At 38.9% G+C, this 13,992-nt stretch overlaps 1 protein-coding gene across 2 annotated transcripts; it reads right to left on the reverse strand.

The window, feature by feature from the left end:
* Nucleotides 1-5,411: 5,411 nt before the first annotated feature.
* LOC125645832 (uncharacterized) lies at nucleotides 5,412-11,963 on the reverse strand. Of its 2 annotated transcripts, none has more exons than XM_048871688.2 (3): nucleotides 11,796-11,963; nucleotides 9,888-10,063; nucleotides 5,412-7,381 (listed from the first exon to the last, which is right to left on the reverse strand). In XM_048871688.2, exons 1-3 carry the CDS (start codon nucleotides 11,914-11,916, stop codon nucleotides 7,301-7,303), a joined length of 378 nt encoding a protein of 125 aa, XP_048727645.1. In that variant the 5' UTR covers nucleotides 11,917-11,963; the 3' UTR covers nucleotides 5,412-7,300. The 2 variants fall into 2 exon arrangements, with proteins under 2 accessions (XP_048727645.1, XP_048727646.2); XM_048871689.2 differs by lacking the exon at nucleotides 11,796-11,963 and adding an exon at nucleotides 10,758-11,021.
* Between the last annotated feature and the right edge of the window lie 2,029 nt (nucleotides 11,964-13,992).

Raw genomic sequence — 13,992 nt, forward strand, 5'->3', positions numbered from 1 at the left:
CTGTTGTGAATATCTAAGCCCTCGAAAGTGCCTATACTGATAAGGTTTTACATGATGTAATATATTTAACATTAACCTAATATGACTATAATTTGGACTACTCCTGAAGTCAAAACCCTGGAGTTGCGAGATTCATAATTTTGGTACATCCCTTTTCTGCTTTTCCTATTTGCATACACATCTAATATACCAAGTTTGCCCCCCCCCCCCCCCCCCCCCCCCTGGTGTCAGAAACTCTATCCTGGCAGTGGGGATCATGAAATTTACAATTTTGGTAGAGGTCTACAGCAAGCCCTTTTATTTATTCGTAAAATAAGATATCTCTTTAAATGAGAGAGATATCTCTTTACACTAGAGAGATATCTCTATTGGTTGTAGAGATATCTCTGTAAGTTAGAGAGATATCTTTTTATGCTAAGGAGATATTTCTTTAACCCAAAGAGATATCATTTTAAACAAGAGATATCTCTTTAACTTAAAAAGATCTCTTTAAACAAAAGATATATCTCTTTAGGCGAGGGAGATATCTTTTTCTCTATGAGAGATATCTCTTAAAAGCCAGAGAGATATCTCTCAAAGAGAAAGAGATATCTGTATCAATGTAAAAAGATATACCTCTCTAGCGTAAAGAGATATCTCTCTATCAATGTAAAAAGATATATAATATTTGTCAAGATGCATATTAACACAATATGATGGAAGTAATTATGTCAGAGAAAGAGAGAGAGAGCAAATCAGTAATTATCGAATACCCCTATTACATATATACTAATTCGCATTCAAAACAGGAATTGCCTGCAGTACGCGTTATTATTAAACATAGAATTTAAGAATAGTTTAATGAAGAAAGGGATTAAAAGACTAAAAGAGAAATTTTCAAAACCAGGTTTTCTCAAAAGCCAATATATATATATATAGTGTTTGGTGTCGTTGGAATTGTCTCAAAATGTTGAAAAACAATATAAGTATCAGGGAGGAAAATATTGACATTTTTTCTTATCTAAAAATTCCACCTTTATCATGATTATTTAGCCTGCGGCACATTTTCACACCTCGCCCATGGCCACAACAAAGTTCCTAGAAGCTGTGTGTATTCGCGAATAACACACACCGTGGAACACAGAGGACATGGTGGATCTGCGTGGATTTTCCACCGTGGTCTTTCCACAGAGGGGTGTATAAAACTTGTGTCGTGTACTGTATTCCTTTAAGTTAGAGATATACATGTACTCTTAATTTTTTCAAAAAGAGATATTTCTTTAACTTAAAGAGATATTTCTTTATATTAGACAGACCCCCCCCCCCCCCCCCCCCCCCCGGTGATCATAATGACCTCTCCCTGTTGCATCGCCAATAATGTAACCCTATTTTTAACCAATGTAAAATTGGCGGAAAAGGTGATTCCCTAACTTTTTTCCTCTGGAGTCTAGTAAACCTAACATCATCTACAAATGAATTATAATAAGTTAATAAGCACATAATAAGTTAAGCATTTACCTGAGATCCTTATAAGAATTTGATTAAAACCAAGTATTTCGTAGTGATACTTAATATTATCTGCTTTGGCGGGCTTCCGGTGTAGGGAGAATTCCTAAGTATTCAAACTAATTAAATATTGGAAAGATATCTCTTTCTCTTTGAGAGATATCTCTTTTTCAACAATTACAGAGATATCTCTTATACTTTGAGAGATATCTCTCTAGAAATTCTTAAAGAGATATCTCTTTAAGTGAAGGAAATATCTCTCAGAGTAAGAGATATCTCTCGGAGTAAAAGGGATATTTCTTTAAGTGAAAGATATCTCTCTAAGTGAAAGAGATATCTCTCTAAGTGAAAGAGATACCTCTCTAAGTGAAAGATATCTCTCTAAATATAAGATATATCTCCAAAAGTAAAAGATATTTCTCTTAAGTGAAAAGGATATCTCTCTAAGTGAAAGAGATATCTCTTTTTAAGAGACATATCTCTTAAGATTAAGAAACATCTCTCATTTTAAAGAGATATCTCTTTAAAATAAGAGATATCTCGTTAGTTTAAAGATATATCTTATTTTTCAAATAAATAGTAAAAGGGTTTGCCGTAAAGGTCTTTCTGCTCTACATCACTAAGCATTTAGTTTTTATACGCCCGTCTATAAACGGAACGTATTATGGTACAGCGATGTCTGTATTGTCCGTCCGTTCAGGGTTTTCTGTTTCTAATTTCATTTCTCTGTCACATATCAAGCTAAAACATGCTCTGTAGCTTTTTTGTGGGTCACTCTAGATCATGTTGCAAGGATTTTGATTTCCTTCAATTTTTGAGAACATCATAGGTTATTGAACTTTGTCAGTTTTGAGGAGTTATAACATAGAGATTACATGATTTGTCTGTTTTTCTTGGAACCAGTTTTCAAGTGAGGACCTTCTTATTTTACAGAGTATTTGTATGGGTATGGAAGATGTACATGTGGCAAAGATTGTAATTTTCTTTAATTTTTTTAGAAAATTACAGGTTGTTGAACTTTGTTACTTTTTAGGAAATATTGCATAGAGAGTACATGATTTGTCTTTTATTTTCCCTTCCACTGTTTTCAAGTTTGGACCTTCATACTTTACAGAGTATTTGCATGGATATGGAAGATGTGCACATGGCTAGGATTTTTATTTTCTTAAATTTTAAGGTCACCTGAGTAAACTCAGGTGACCTATTGCAATTGGTTGTCGTCCGTTAACAATTGAACATTTTCAACTTGGCATCTTTGGGACAAGGGGGACATAAGTTGTATTTTTCAGGACTCCAGCACCCCTGGGGCCCAAGGGGTGGAGCAAAAACTGCCTAAAATTGACAGATTTTCAAAAATCTTCTTCTCAAGAACCGCACATGTGTAAGAAAAACTAATTGCATAGTGATGTAGAACAGGAGGGCCTATACAAAAATTGTAGTAAATTTCATGATCCCCGGGGTAGGGGTTCTGACCCAGGGCAGGGCCAAACTTTGTATATAGTGTTTGTGTTAAACATCTTTCGTGCTATTGATTCTAAACTGAAAGTAAATAGATATTTAGAAAGAACAGATAGTCCTTTACCAAAATTGTAAATTTGATGATCCCAGGGGTAGGGGATTTGGTATCAGGGTGGGGCCGAAATGGTCAGTTTTTAAATGTGTGAACAATAGACATTTTTAACTTCTTGTCAACAAATCATTGTTATAAGACATGATTATATTTTATGTAATGATTGATTTATGTTGTGTTGACACCAATAAATCTCGAGTCAATTTTAAGTGCAAAAAGGTCAAATTTAGAACACTGTAATAACGAGCATTGTGACCTCCGTTTTTCTTTTTAATCTCCTAATTCTTCTTCAATGTAGAAATCAAAAATACACTTCCCCCAAAAAATTGACATTACTTCAAATCTCAGTTACGAACCTCTTTAAGAACAAGGATAGAACTTCATGAACTTAAAATTCAAGTTCATTCAAACAAATTTCCTTTGACACAATATCACAAAGCTGATCGAGTATGCTATTTTTTTTTTTTTACTTCTTCAGGTGTATAATTCATTTTACTCCTTAAGAAGTATAGAAACTAGTCGAATATATACTTACTCGGGTTTGTATATACGAGGGCTGTTCGATATGCAATGTGTATTGTACCACAGCGCGATAACGCTTTGCACGGTTTCGTGGATGATGATACTCTTGAATCGCTCTATCCAATATCTTTCCAACGGTACAAACACAAGCCTTCAGCTCCACATAGTTTTAAACTTATAGTCATTTCAATAGAGCCAGTCATTGACCACTGTTGTAAAAATGGTTGGGAAACGGGTTGAGAATATCTGATAAGGTATCTTATGAGACAGTTTGTAGGTGGAGGAAGAAATTTCTGACTGGCAAAGAGTCCGTCAAAGATGCAGCAAAATCTGGCCGACCTGTGACTGTAACAGGCAAGGCAAATGTCTCAAATGTCAGGGAAATAATTGAAAGTGATGGCAGATACACAATTCGTGATATTGCCAAAGCTGTTGGCATATCGCTATCGCGGGTGCATTTCATTTTGAAAGTACGAAAGATGTCTGCCAGATGGATACCAATATTAAAAGATGACCAAAAACAAAAAAACAAAAAACGGATACGAGTACAAACCGCTAAGCAAATGCTCAAAATGTTTCCCAAATTCAATCAAAGACAATTTGCAAACATTGTTACTGGTGACAAAACATGGGTTCACTATTTCGAACCAGTAAGAAAAATTGGAAACAAAATTGGCTAACTAAACACGGCAGGAGGCCTGTAGTTGCCAAAAGAACCATAAGCACAAAAAAGGTTCTTTATTGCATATTCATCTCATGTGATGAACCAGTATAGCCGTACAAATTCCGGTGCCAAAGGGCAAAAGTGTTACAGTTCGGTATTATCGAGATGTTATACAAAAAAGCTCAAGAAGTATTATCACAAACGACGCCCTGTGTCAGGATTTAGGCATGTTCGTCTACTTCATGATAATGCTCCATCACATAGAAGAGTACATCTGAACTTGTGAAGCAATTTTTGAAGTCGGGGAAGACATCCACCATACTTTCCAGATGTAGCCCCATGCGACTAAACTTAAAAAGTTCTTATCTGGTCGTCGTTACAAGTCCCGACAAGCCCTTGGCTCAGCCATCAGTCAGTGCCTCAGAGGTCTACCTAAATCAGCGTACAGTGACGCATTTCAGAAATGGATTCAGAGATTGAGATTATGTATTTCAAACCGCGGGGGAATACTTTGATGTACTGTTCATTTCACTATTTGAGTCGAATGCTTTTTTAAAAGATATCGTACAATACACATTACATATCGAACATCCCTCGTATCTCAAAATTCTATGCCCCCAAATCTCCGATTACAGGGTCATAAAAAACTACCCCAGGTGCAGCAAGTCTCGTCAATGTATCCCTGTAGTGCAATCTAATTAAAATTAGATGTTAGATCCGCATCTAATTTTAATTAGATTGCCCTGTAGTGTAGATTCCACTTTTTTCATTCCATGACCATCTGTCATATTTGTTTACCGAGACAGTTTTGAATGAGGACGCGATATTCTATTTCATTTTTAATTTACCCCCCCCCCCTCCCCCGATCTCCGGGAGAGACTATATATTTCTATTCGAAGGGAAGAACTTCGCTTGAACACCCAAAGACCTGGTAATAATTTTAAAAAAAACTTTTGAGAAATATTTCGACAGTGTTACCGGTGTTCTTCAGTTGTGTGTGTGTATACATATCTATCTCTCTCTCTCTCTCTATCTATCTCTCTCTCTCTCTATCTATGTATCTATCTATGTATCTCTCTCTCTCTCTCTCTCTCTCTCTCTCTATCTATCTATCTTTAACGAATCGTCTCCACAGCCCCTATATGTATGGAATGACCCCTAACAACAGGCTCTTTTATCCAGAGTAATTTACTAAAAAGTACAACACAAAATACATTCTTCACATGAATAGGGGGATTCTTGTACGAATGTGAAGTAGGGTGGTTCTTGTCCGAGAGTAGGGCAGTTCTTGTCCGAGAGTAGAGCGGTTCTTGTCCGAGTCCGTTTGTGAAGTAGGGCGGTTCTTGATCGATGTCCGAATGTGAAATAGGGCGGTTCTTGTCCGAGTCCGATTGTGAAGTAGGGCGGTTGTTGATCGATATCCGAGTCTGTATGAACTGGGCGGATCGATGAAACTTTCTCTCCGGCAGTTGTCATTTGTATTTACTGTGTGTATGTAAAAGTGAATTAAAAAATAAAATTGGGTGCATGGATGGGAAAAGATTAATTTCGGTTAATATTTTGCAAACAGTGCAATAATTAACTCAAGAAATAATCATATTGAATGTAAATAAAATGAAGAAAAGTTATGTTATACACAATTGTATCAATTTATGCTATACATCAACCTCCTGTTATGTGCTGCATCGTGTCAGCAGTCCATCCGTACACAAAGTCTTCAGGATGCAGAGCGAGGTATTCAGCGACAAAAAAAAAAAAAAAAATCTAATTTCCCTTCTCACATTTAATGTGGAAGTTTGCTAAAGTGTCCTGGGATGACGCAGTACCAAAAAAAAAAAAAAAAAATTGGACCATCGAATCTTTGTAGGCAGGATAGACAGATAAAGAAGAGGCCCATGGGCCACATCGCTCACTCGAGTCACCTTGGCCCATATTTAAAGATTTTTCCTACATGTTCGCATGGAAAACTTTAGTCCCTATTGTGGCCCCAACCTACCCCAGGGGCCATGATTTTTACAAACTTGAATCTGCACTATGTCAGGAAGCTTTCATGTAAATGCAAACATCTATGGCCCATTGGTTCTTGAGAAGAAGATTTTTAAAGATTTTCTCTATATATTTGCATGTAAAACTTTGATCCGCTATTGTGGTCCCACCCTACTCCCGGGGGCATGATTTGAGCAAACTTGAATCTGCACTATACCAGGAAGCTTTCATTTAAATGTAAACTTTTCAGACCCAGTGATTCTTCAGAAGATTTTTAATGATTTTCCCTATGTATTTGTATGTAAAACTTTGATCCCCTATTGTGGCCCCATCCTACCCACGGGGGCCATGATTTTAACAAACTCGAATCTGCACTATGTCAGGGAGCTTCCATGTAAATTTGTACTTTCATAGCCCAGTGGTTCTTCAGAAGAAGATTTTAAAAGATTTTTCCTATATATTTGTATGTAAAACTTTGATCTCCTGTTGTGGCCCCATCCTACCCCGGTGGGTCATAATTTTAGCAAACTTGAATCCGCACTATGTCAGGGACCTTTCAAGTAGCTCTTGTGGCCCAGTGGTTCTTGAGAAGAAGATATTAAAAAAAAATTCTCTATATATTTGAACGAAAACCTTTGATCCCCTATTGTGGCCCCTACCTACCTCCAGGAGTCATGATTTTAACCAACTTGAATCTCCACTATGTCAGGAAGCTTTCATGTAAATGTCAGCTCTTCTGGCCCGGTGGTTCTTGAGAAAAAATTTAAATGACTCCACCCTATTTTTGTGATTATCTCCCCTTTGAAGGGGCATGGCCCTTCATTTGAATAAACTTGAAAGCCCTTCACCCAAGGATGCTTTTTGACAAATTTGGTTGAAATTGGCCCAGTGGTTCTGGAGAAGAAGTCGAAACAGACAGATGGACAAAAGGCGATCAGAAAAGATCACTTGAGCTTTCAGCTCAGGTGAGCTAAAATATGCAGACTTTTAAAAATGAAAACGCGGTTTTGACTGCCACTAATGGTCATTGAGAATAGTGTTCACGTGATCTTATAAACAGCACAGAATTGGTATCACGACAAGGAGTCTATGATTCCTAGTGTCCTTTTCACGCATCCTACAGGGTTTCCTATATCCTCTGGCAAGGGTGAGGGCTGAAATTAGAAAAAAGCAATAAACTTTGTAAATAAATACGATACCTACTGCATGAAAACGCAGTGATTTTTACGTTTGGGTGTACAAACACAGTATTATGACGTAAACACTTTTCGAATAATGGTCTAAAACCATCTCCGTTCAATGTAGGTGTCATGTCATCTGGATTTGAAATTGGCAGTTTGATTTTAGCTTTACCGATTTAGCATGGATTACATTGATTTAGCTTTACCGATTTAGCATGGATTACATTGATTTTACGAGGGCGAGTCAATAAGTAACCAGCCTAACTTATTTCGGGTTGAGATCCACCTCTTCTTTTTCGATGTAATTGTCCTTTAGTGTGATGCACTTAGACCAACGGTGTTCAAGTGCCATCAGCCCAGAACTGAAAAAGTCGGGGTCCTTTCCATTGACCCACTCCTCAACTGCCGTCACGACTTCTTCGTCAGACCGGAAATGACGTCCACGGATATCCTCTTTCAAGTTAGAGAATAGGAAGAAGTCGCTAGGAGCTAGGTCAGGCGAATAGGCAGGATGTGGTATTAATTCATACCCGTTTCGCTTTACAGCATCCAATGCAACTTTGCAAGTGTGGACTCTCGCGTTGTCCTGTTGCAGCACAACACCTTTAGAGAGTTTACCTCGGCGTTTTTCACGGATGGTCTAGCAAGTTTGCAGAGTACACTCCAGTTATTGTACTTCTCTTGGGTAAAAGGTCCAACATAATAACGCCTTTGTGTCCCAAAATACTGTGGCCATCACCTTGCCAGCAGATGGTTGCGTCTTGAACTTCTTTGGTCTCGGGGACCCAGGCCTACCAACTGACGACTCTGAGCTTTATTCCCTGGCTCATAATAATGAACCCAAGTCTCATCTACAGTCACCAGACGCAAAAGAAAATCATCTCTTGACCTAAAACACTTCAACAAGACGCTGCATACTGGTGCTCTGGTTGCCATTTGCTCATCGCTAAGGGATTTGGGGACCCAGTGGGCTGTTAGCTTGCGCATACCTAAACAATCATGTAAGATTGTTGAAACGCTAACATGTGGAATGCCTAATGCCTGCGCTGTTTCTTTCACCAGAATTCGCCTATCAGAGTATACCAGATCCCCAACTTTCTTACACATTTCTTTGTCAGTGGCATCCAGTGGGCGTCCAGACCTGGCTTCATCTTCTAAAGACGTTCTACCGCGTTTGAATATCCCTACTCAGAATTTAACCTGAGCATAAGATGGTGCAGAAGACCCATAAACATCGGCTAACTCGTCGTGTATTTCCTTGCCTGTTTTACCTTTTAAATACAAGTACCGAATTATAGCACAGTACTCAACTTTAGATGAAAAGCATGCCTTTGCATCACTAGTCATGTTTGACATTCAATATCTTATTAAAGAATGACTCAATACGCGTGCAATTAAAACATGTATTGAAACAAGGCATGAAAATCGTGACAGTCTCAGTCAATCGGAAATAGGATAGGCTGGTTACTTATTGACTCGCCCTTGTAATTTAACCGATTTGGCAGGATTACATTAGGCCTTACTGATTTACTTAAGCTTGACTGATTTATTTTAGTCTTACCGGTTTGGCATGGATTACACTGATTTAGGTTTACCGATTTGGCATGGATTACATTTATTTTAGCCTTACCGATTTGGCAGGATTACATTTGGCCTTACTGATTTTAGTCTTACCGATTTCCCATGGATTACACTGATTTAGGTTACCGATTTGGCATGGATTACATTTATTTTAGCCTTGCCGATTTGGCAGGATTACATTTGGCCTTACTGATTTTAGTCTTACCGATTTCCCATGGATTACATTTGGCCTTACTGATTTTAGACTTTTAGTCTTACCGATTTCCCATGGATTACACTGATTTAGGTTACCGATTTGGCATGGATTACATTTATTTTAGCCTTACCGATTTGGCAGGATTACATTTGGCCTTACTGGTTTTAGTCTTACCGATTTGGCATGGATTACACTGATTTAGGTTACCGATTTGGCATGGATTACATTTATTTTAGCCTTACCGATTTGGCAGGATTACATTTGGCCTTACTGGTTTTAGTCTTACCGATTTCGCATGGATTACATTTGGCCTTACTGATTTTATTCTTACCGATTTCGCATGGATTACATTTGGCCTTACTGATTTTAGTCTTACCGATTTCGCATGGATTACATTTGGCCTTACTGATTTTATTCTTACCGATTTCGCATGGATTACATTTGGCCTTACTGATTTTAGTCTTACCGATTTCGCATGGATTACATTTGGCCTTACTAATTTTAGTCTTACCGATTTGGCATGGATTACATTTGGCCTTACTGATTTTAGTCTTACCGATTTGGCATGGATTACACTGATTTAGGTTACCGATTTGGCATGGATTACATTTATTTTAGCCTTGCCGATTTGGCAGGATTACATTTGGCCTTACTGGTTTTAGTCTTACCGATTTCGCATGGATTACACTGATTTAGCCTTACCGATTTCGCATGGATTACAGCTGGTAGTTCTATCTCCTCCATTTGTTCTTCCTGTTTTTCCATTCGTTCATCCACAGCGGCAAACATCCTGCTCTCACTCTGCTCATCTTCCGCAGGTTTCAGGTCGGGTTCTTCCCCAGTCGCTGCAGATCGATTCTCGTAGGCTGCCTTTTGTTCTTCAAAAGAAGTAACAGAAACTTATCGGCCCTGTCAATAGGTGATTTTTAGTTGTCTGTCTGTTGCCAGGATAAAGCAAATTATGACTGGACATGTTTTTCCAAAGGTTAAAGCTGGTAACTAGTCACAAGTGTTTAGATTTATTGAGGGATTTTGAATTGAAGAAGGGCCGGGTCGCTTGTGGCGTGACTGGATACCCCTGGAAGGACCATTCTCTCTGTACAAAACCATTTGCCTCTTTTCTAGATAATGACGTTTTTTACCTGCTTTAGTAAGATGGCCCTTTTCTGTAAAGGTAACCACCCGGAAGAACTGTTTTTCTCAATTATTTCCGATTCCCATATCGTTTTACTGAAGCTGGCAGCACGGACCTTAGATTTCTAGTGCATCCTTCTGTCGAACTACCCCCCGCACCTCGTCTCCGTATTGTGTACATATATTATTGTATCATACCATTGCATCACATCGCCCATTGACATAGATGGAGAGGTATGTGGACCTACCAGACACTGGTTGCAGTATTAATGTTTCCTTTGTGTGAAATAGTTGAAATTCCTTACAACGGGGGGAAGGGGGTTTACACCACTAGTAGCGTGGTACCTCAAAATTACACCAGTCCCCCTCCCCGACAATGATATTGCTTTCTTTTACTGTGAATATTGAGTTTAAGTAAATTTTGTAAACAATTCCTACCTCTCAACTTCTTCAGCTGTTCTCGACTAGTTGATGCTTTATGAAATGTCGGAAACATTGCTTTAATCATCTCAAATAAAACCGGACTAATCAAAATTTTAAATTGTTGTCACTATAACTTTCAACCTTATGCCGAGAGACACGGCCGTACAACATTTAATACGTATAAAACAGTGTTGCCAGGCCTCTCAGAGCTATTTCATGGAACTTGCACATGAAAAGATATTGAAATCGTATGTTCTTTAACAGTGCGGGCGTCTTGACTAATGAAACTTATGCCATAACTTTGCTACATATTTATAAATGAACCTTTTTTTCTTTTGGCAATCACCCCTCACATCTCTACACGTCTGCAAACAGAATAATTGTCACCTTGTTTTCATGGTAGTCTAATGCATAAACTTTTTTTATTCTCAACAAGAGAATTAGGATCGTCAAACCAGAAAATCAGGTCCCCGTGAACATGTCATCCTTCTGAAACCACGAGAACTGCAGGCACACAGAATTTCTATAACCCATAAATACAACATACCTTCATACATCTGATAGGTGAATATACGCCAAACGTTCCACTTCTTACATCGCTGTGGGGATTAAGAAATTCTATTTTCAAGTTTCAATAGCTGAATCTACGCCCCCAGTAACACGCAGTCTGACGGAGCGCAGTTTTATTTTCCTAGTTTATCAGTACACAGGGAACAATAATAGATCTCAACTGGCTAGTCTTTCTTCTCGGCAAAGTCAGTATCATCACGTGAAATTCAACTTCAAATATCATTTTAAATACGGTACTGTACTTCCTGGTTTTAATTCCGTCCGAGTGACTTGCATTTCGATTGTGGAGTAATTCACATATAACTTGTTTGAATAACTAGACATATGATAAGTATTCTAATAATTTGATAATTTATAGCCCTCTGCATACACCAAGTGTACCCAGGCTGTCGACACGTGGGAAGGCCTAAGAACCGGAGAACATAACCGAAATGTTGTCATGGAACACAGCCTACACAAATTACGAGAACATCTACAGAATACCTGACTCCATATCTGGATCATCCTCATCCTGCAAACGCTCCGCCCAGAATCCCTCGTGATCTGTCCCAGTATCATTCCCATCATGCAACGCCCAGTCGGTGACGGAGTACGACTTACTCATATCGCCCAGATCTATCTGATCTACATGTAATGCTTTACCGCCTATCTCACTGTGAAGGTGTTTACCGCCACCGAACATAAAGATGCTTTTATGTCTCATTTCTATACCTATGCAAACCTACTCTATAGAGCCATTTATCAACAGAATGGAATTGTTTAGGGAGATCAATAGACGATTTAGAAAACATTTAAATATATTCATCTGACATAAAGTTGACTTTCCATATTTCTCGCATCTAACAACACAAAGAGAGTTAGGTATTTTGTAAATTGATGCATTAAAAGTCAATCCCCACGTGGACTGCAATAGACTTGACATAGACAAATTACGATTTCGATTTGAAGAAAACAATCACAGGTCTATATTGAAAACGGTTCGACAGAGGAAGGCCCTTGAGCAGTTGCATGTTAATTTCTTGCAATCCGCTGCAAGTTTCCCTGTGTAAAGAATATCAAACCCCCAGAATACACAGTTTAAGTGTAAACTTGGACTAAGTTGTTCAAATGAGCTGAATCAGCAAAGTTCTGAAATTTTCATCACCAATCATTATGGGATCGTCTTCGCAACGTCAAGTGTCCTTTTCCCTTACTCTCAGCGAACCAGACATTTGTTAAGAATCCATGGGACTAGTTTGCGTTTGTATAAAACTACATGTTGCAAAGATATTCTTGCATTCAAATTCTTTCAACTAATCAGTATTTGTTTTTACGTCTCGTAGAAATGTCGCCAGATGAATGACGATCAAGAAGCAGAGGGGGGATCGGGTATCTTTGTCGTTTTTGGCGACACAATCCTGTTGTTTCAAGGTCATACCCTTGAGACCCGTAAAATTCGTTTCTAGTGTCCCAGTGCCGTTACACCGGACACTTAGCGAAGGGACAGTCAGTACCTATAGGGACAGTCAGTACCTATAGCAACAGTCACTACCTATAGAAACAGTCACTACCTATAGGGACAGTCACTACCAATAGGGACAGTCACTACCAATAGAAACAGTCACTACCAATAGGGACAGTCACTACCTATAGGGACAGTCACTACCAATAGGAACAGTCTCTACCTATAGGGACAGTCACTACCAATAGGGACAGTCACTACCAATAGAAACAGTCACTACCAATAGGGACAGTCACTACCAATAGGGACAGTCTCTACCTATAGGAACAGTCACTACCTGTAGGAACAGTCACCACCTGTAGGGACAGTCACTACCAATAGGGACAGTCACTACCTATAGGGACAGTCACTACCAATAGGGACAGTCACTACCAATAGGGACAGTCACTACCTGTAGGAACAGTCACCACCTGTAGGGACAGTCACTACCTATAGGAACAGTCACTACCTTTAGAAACAGTCACTACCTATAGGGACAGTCACTACCTATAGGGACAGTCTCTACCTATAGGGACAGTCACTACCTATAGCAACAGTCTCTACCTATAGGGACAGTCACTACCTATAGAAACAGTCACTACCTGTAGGGACAGTCACTACCAATAGGGACAGTCACTACCAATAGGGACAGTCTCTACCTATAGGGACAGTCACTACCTATAGAAACAGTCACTACCTATAGCAACAGTCTCTACCTATAGGGACAGTCACTACCTGTAGGAACAGTCTCTACCTATAGCAACAGTCTCTACCTATAGGGACAGTCACTACCAATAGGGACAGTCTCTACCTATAGAAACAGTCACTACCTATAGCAACAGTCTCTACCTATAGCAACAGTCTCTACCTATAGGAACAGTCACTACCAATAGGAACAGTCACTACCTATAGCAACAGTCTCTACCTATAGAAACAGTCACTACCTATAGGGACAGTCTCTACCTATAGCAACAGTCTCTACCTATAGCAACAGTCTCTACCTATAGGGACAGTCACTACCTATAGAAACAGTCACTACCTATAGCAACAGTCTCTACCTATAGGAACAGTCTCTACCTATAGGGACAGTCACTACCTATAGCAACAGTCTCTACCTATAGGAACAGTCTCTACCTATAGAAACAGTCACTACCTATAGAAACAGTCTCTACCTATAGAAACAGTCACTACCTATAGGGA

This window comes from Ostrea edulis, chromosome 6 (genome assembly GCF_947568905.1).
Source record: "Ostrea edulis chromosome 6, xbOstEdul1.1, whole genome shotgun sequence".
NCBI lineage: Eukaryota > Metazoa > Mollusca > Bivalvia > Ostreida > Ostreidae > Ostrea > Ostrea edulis.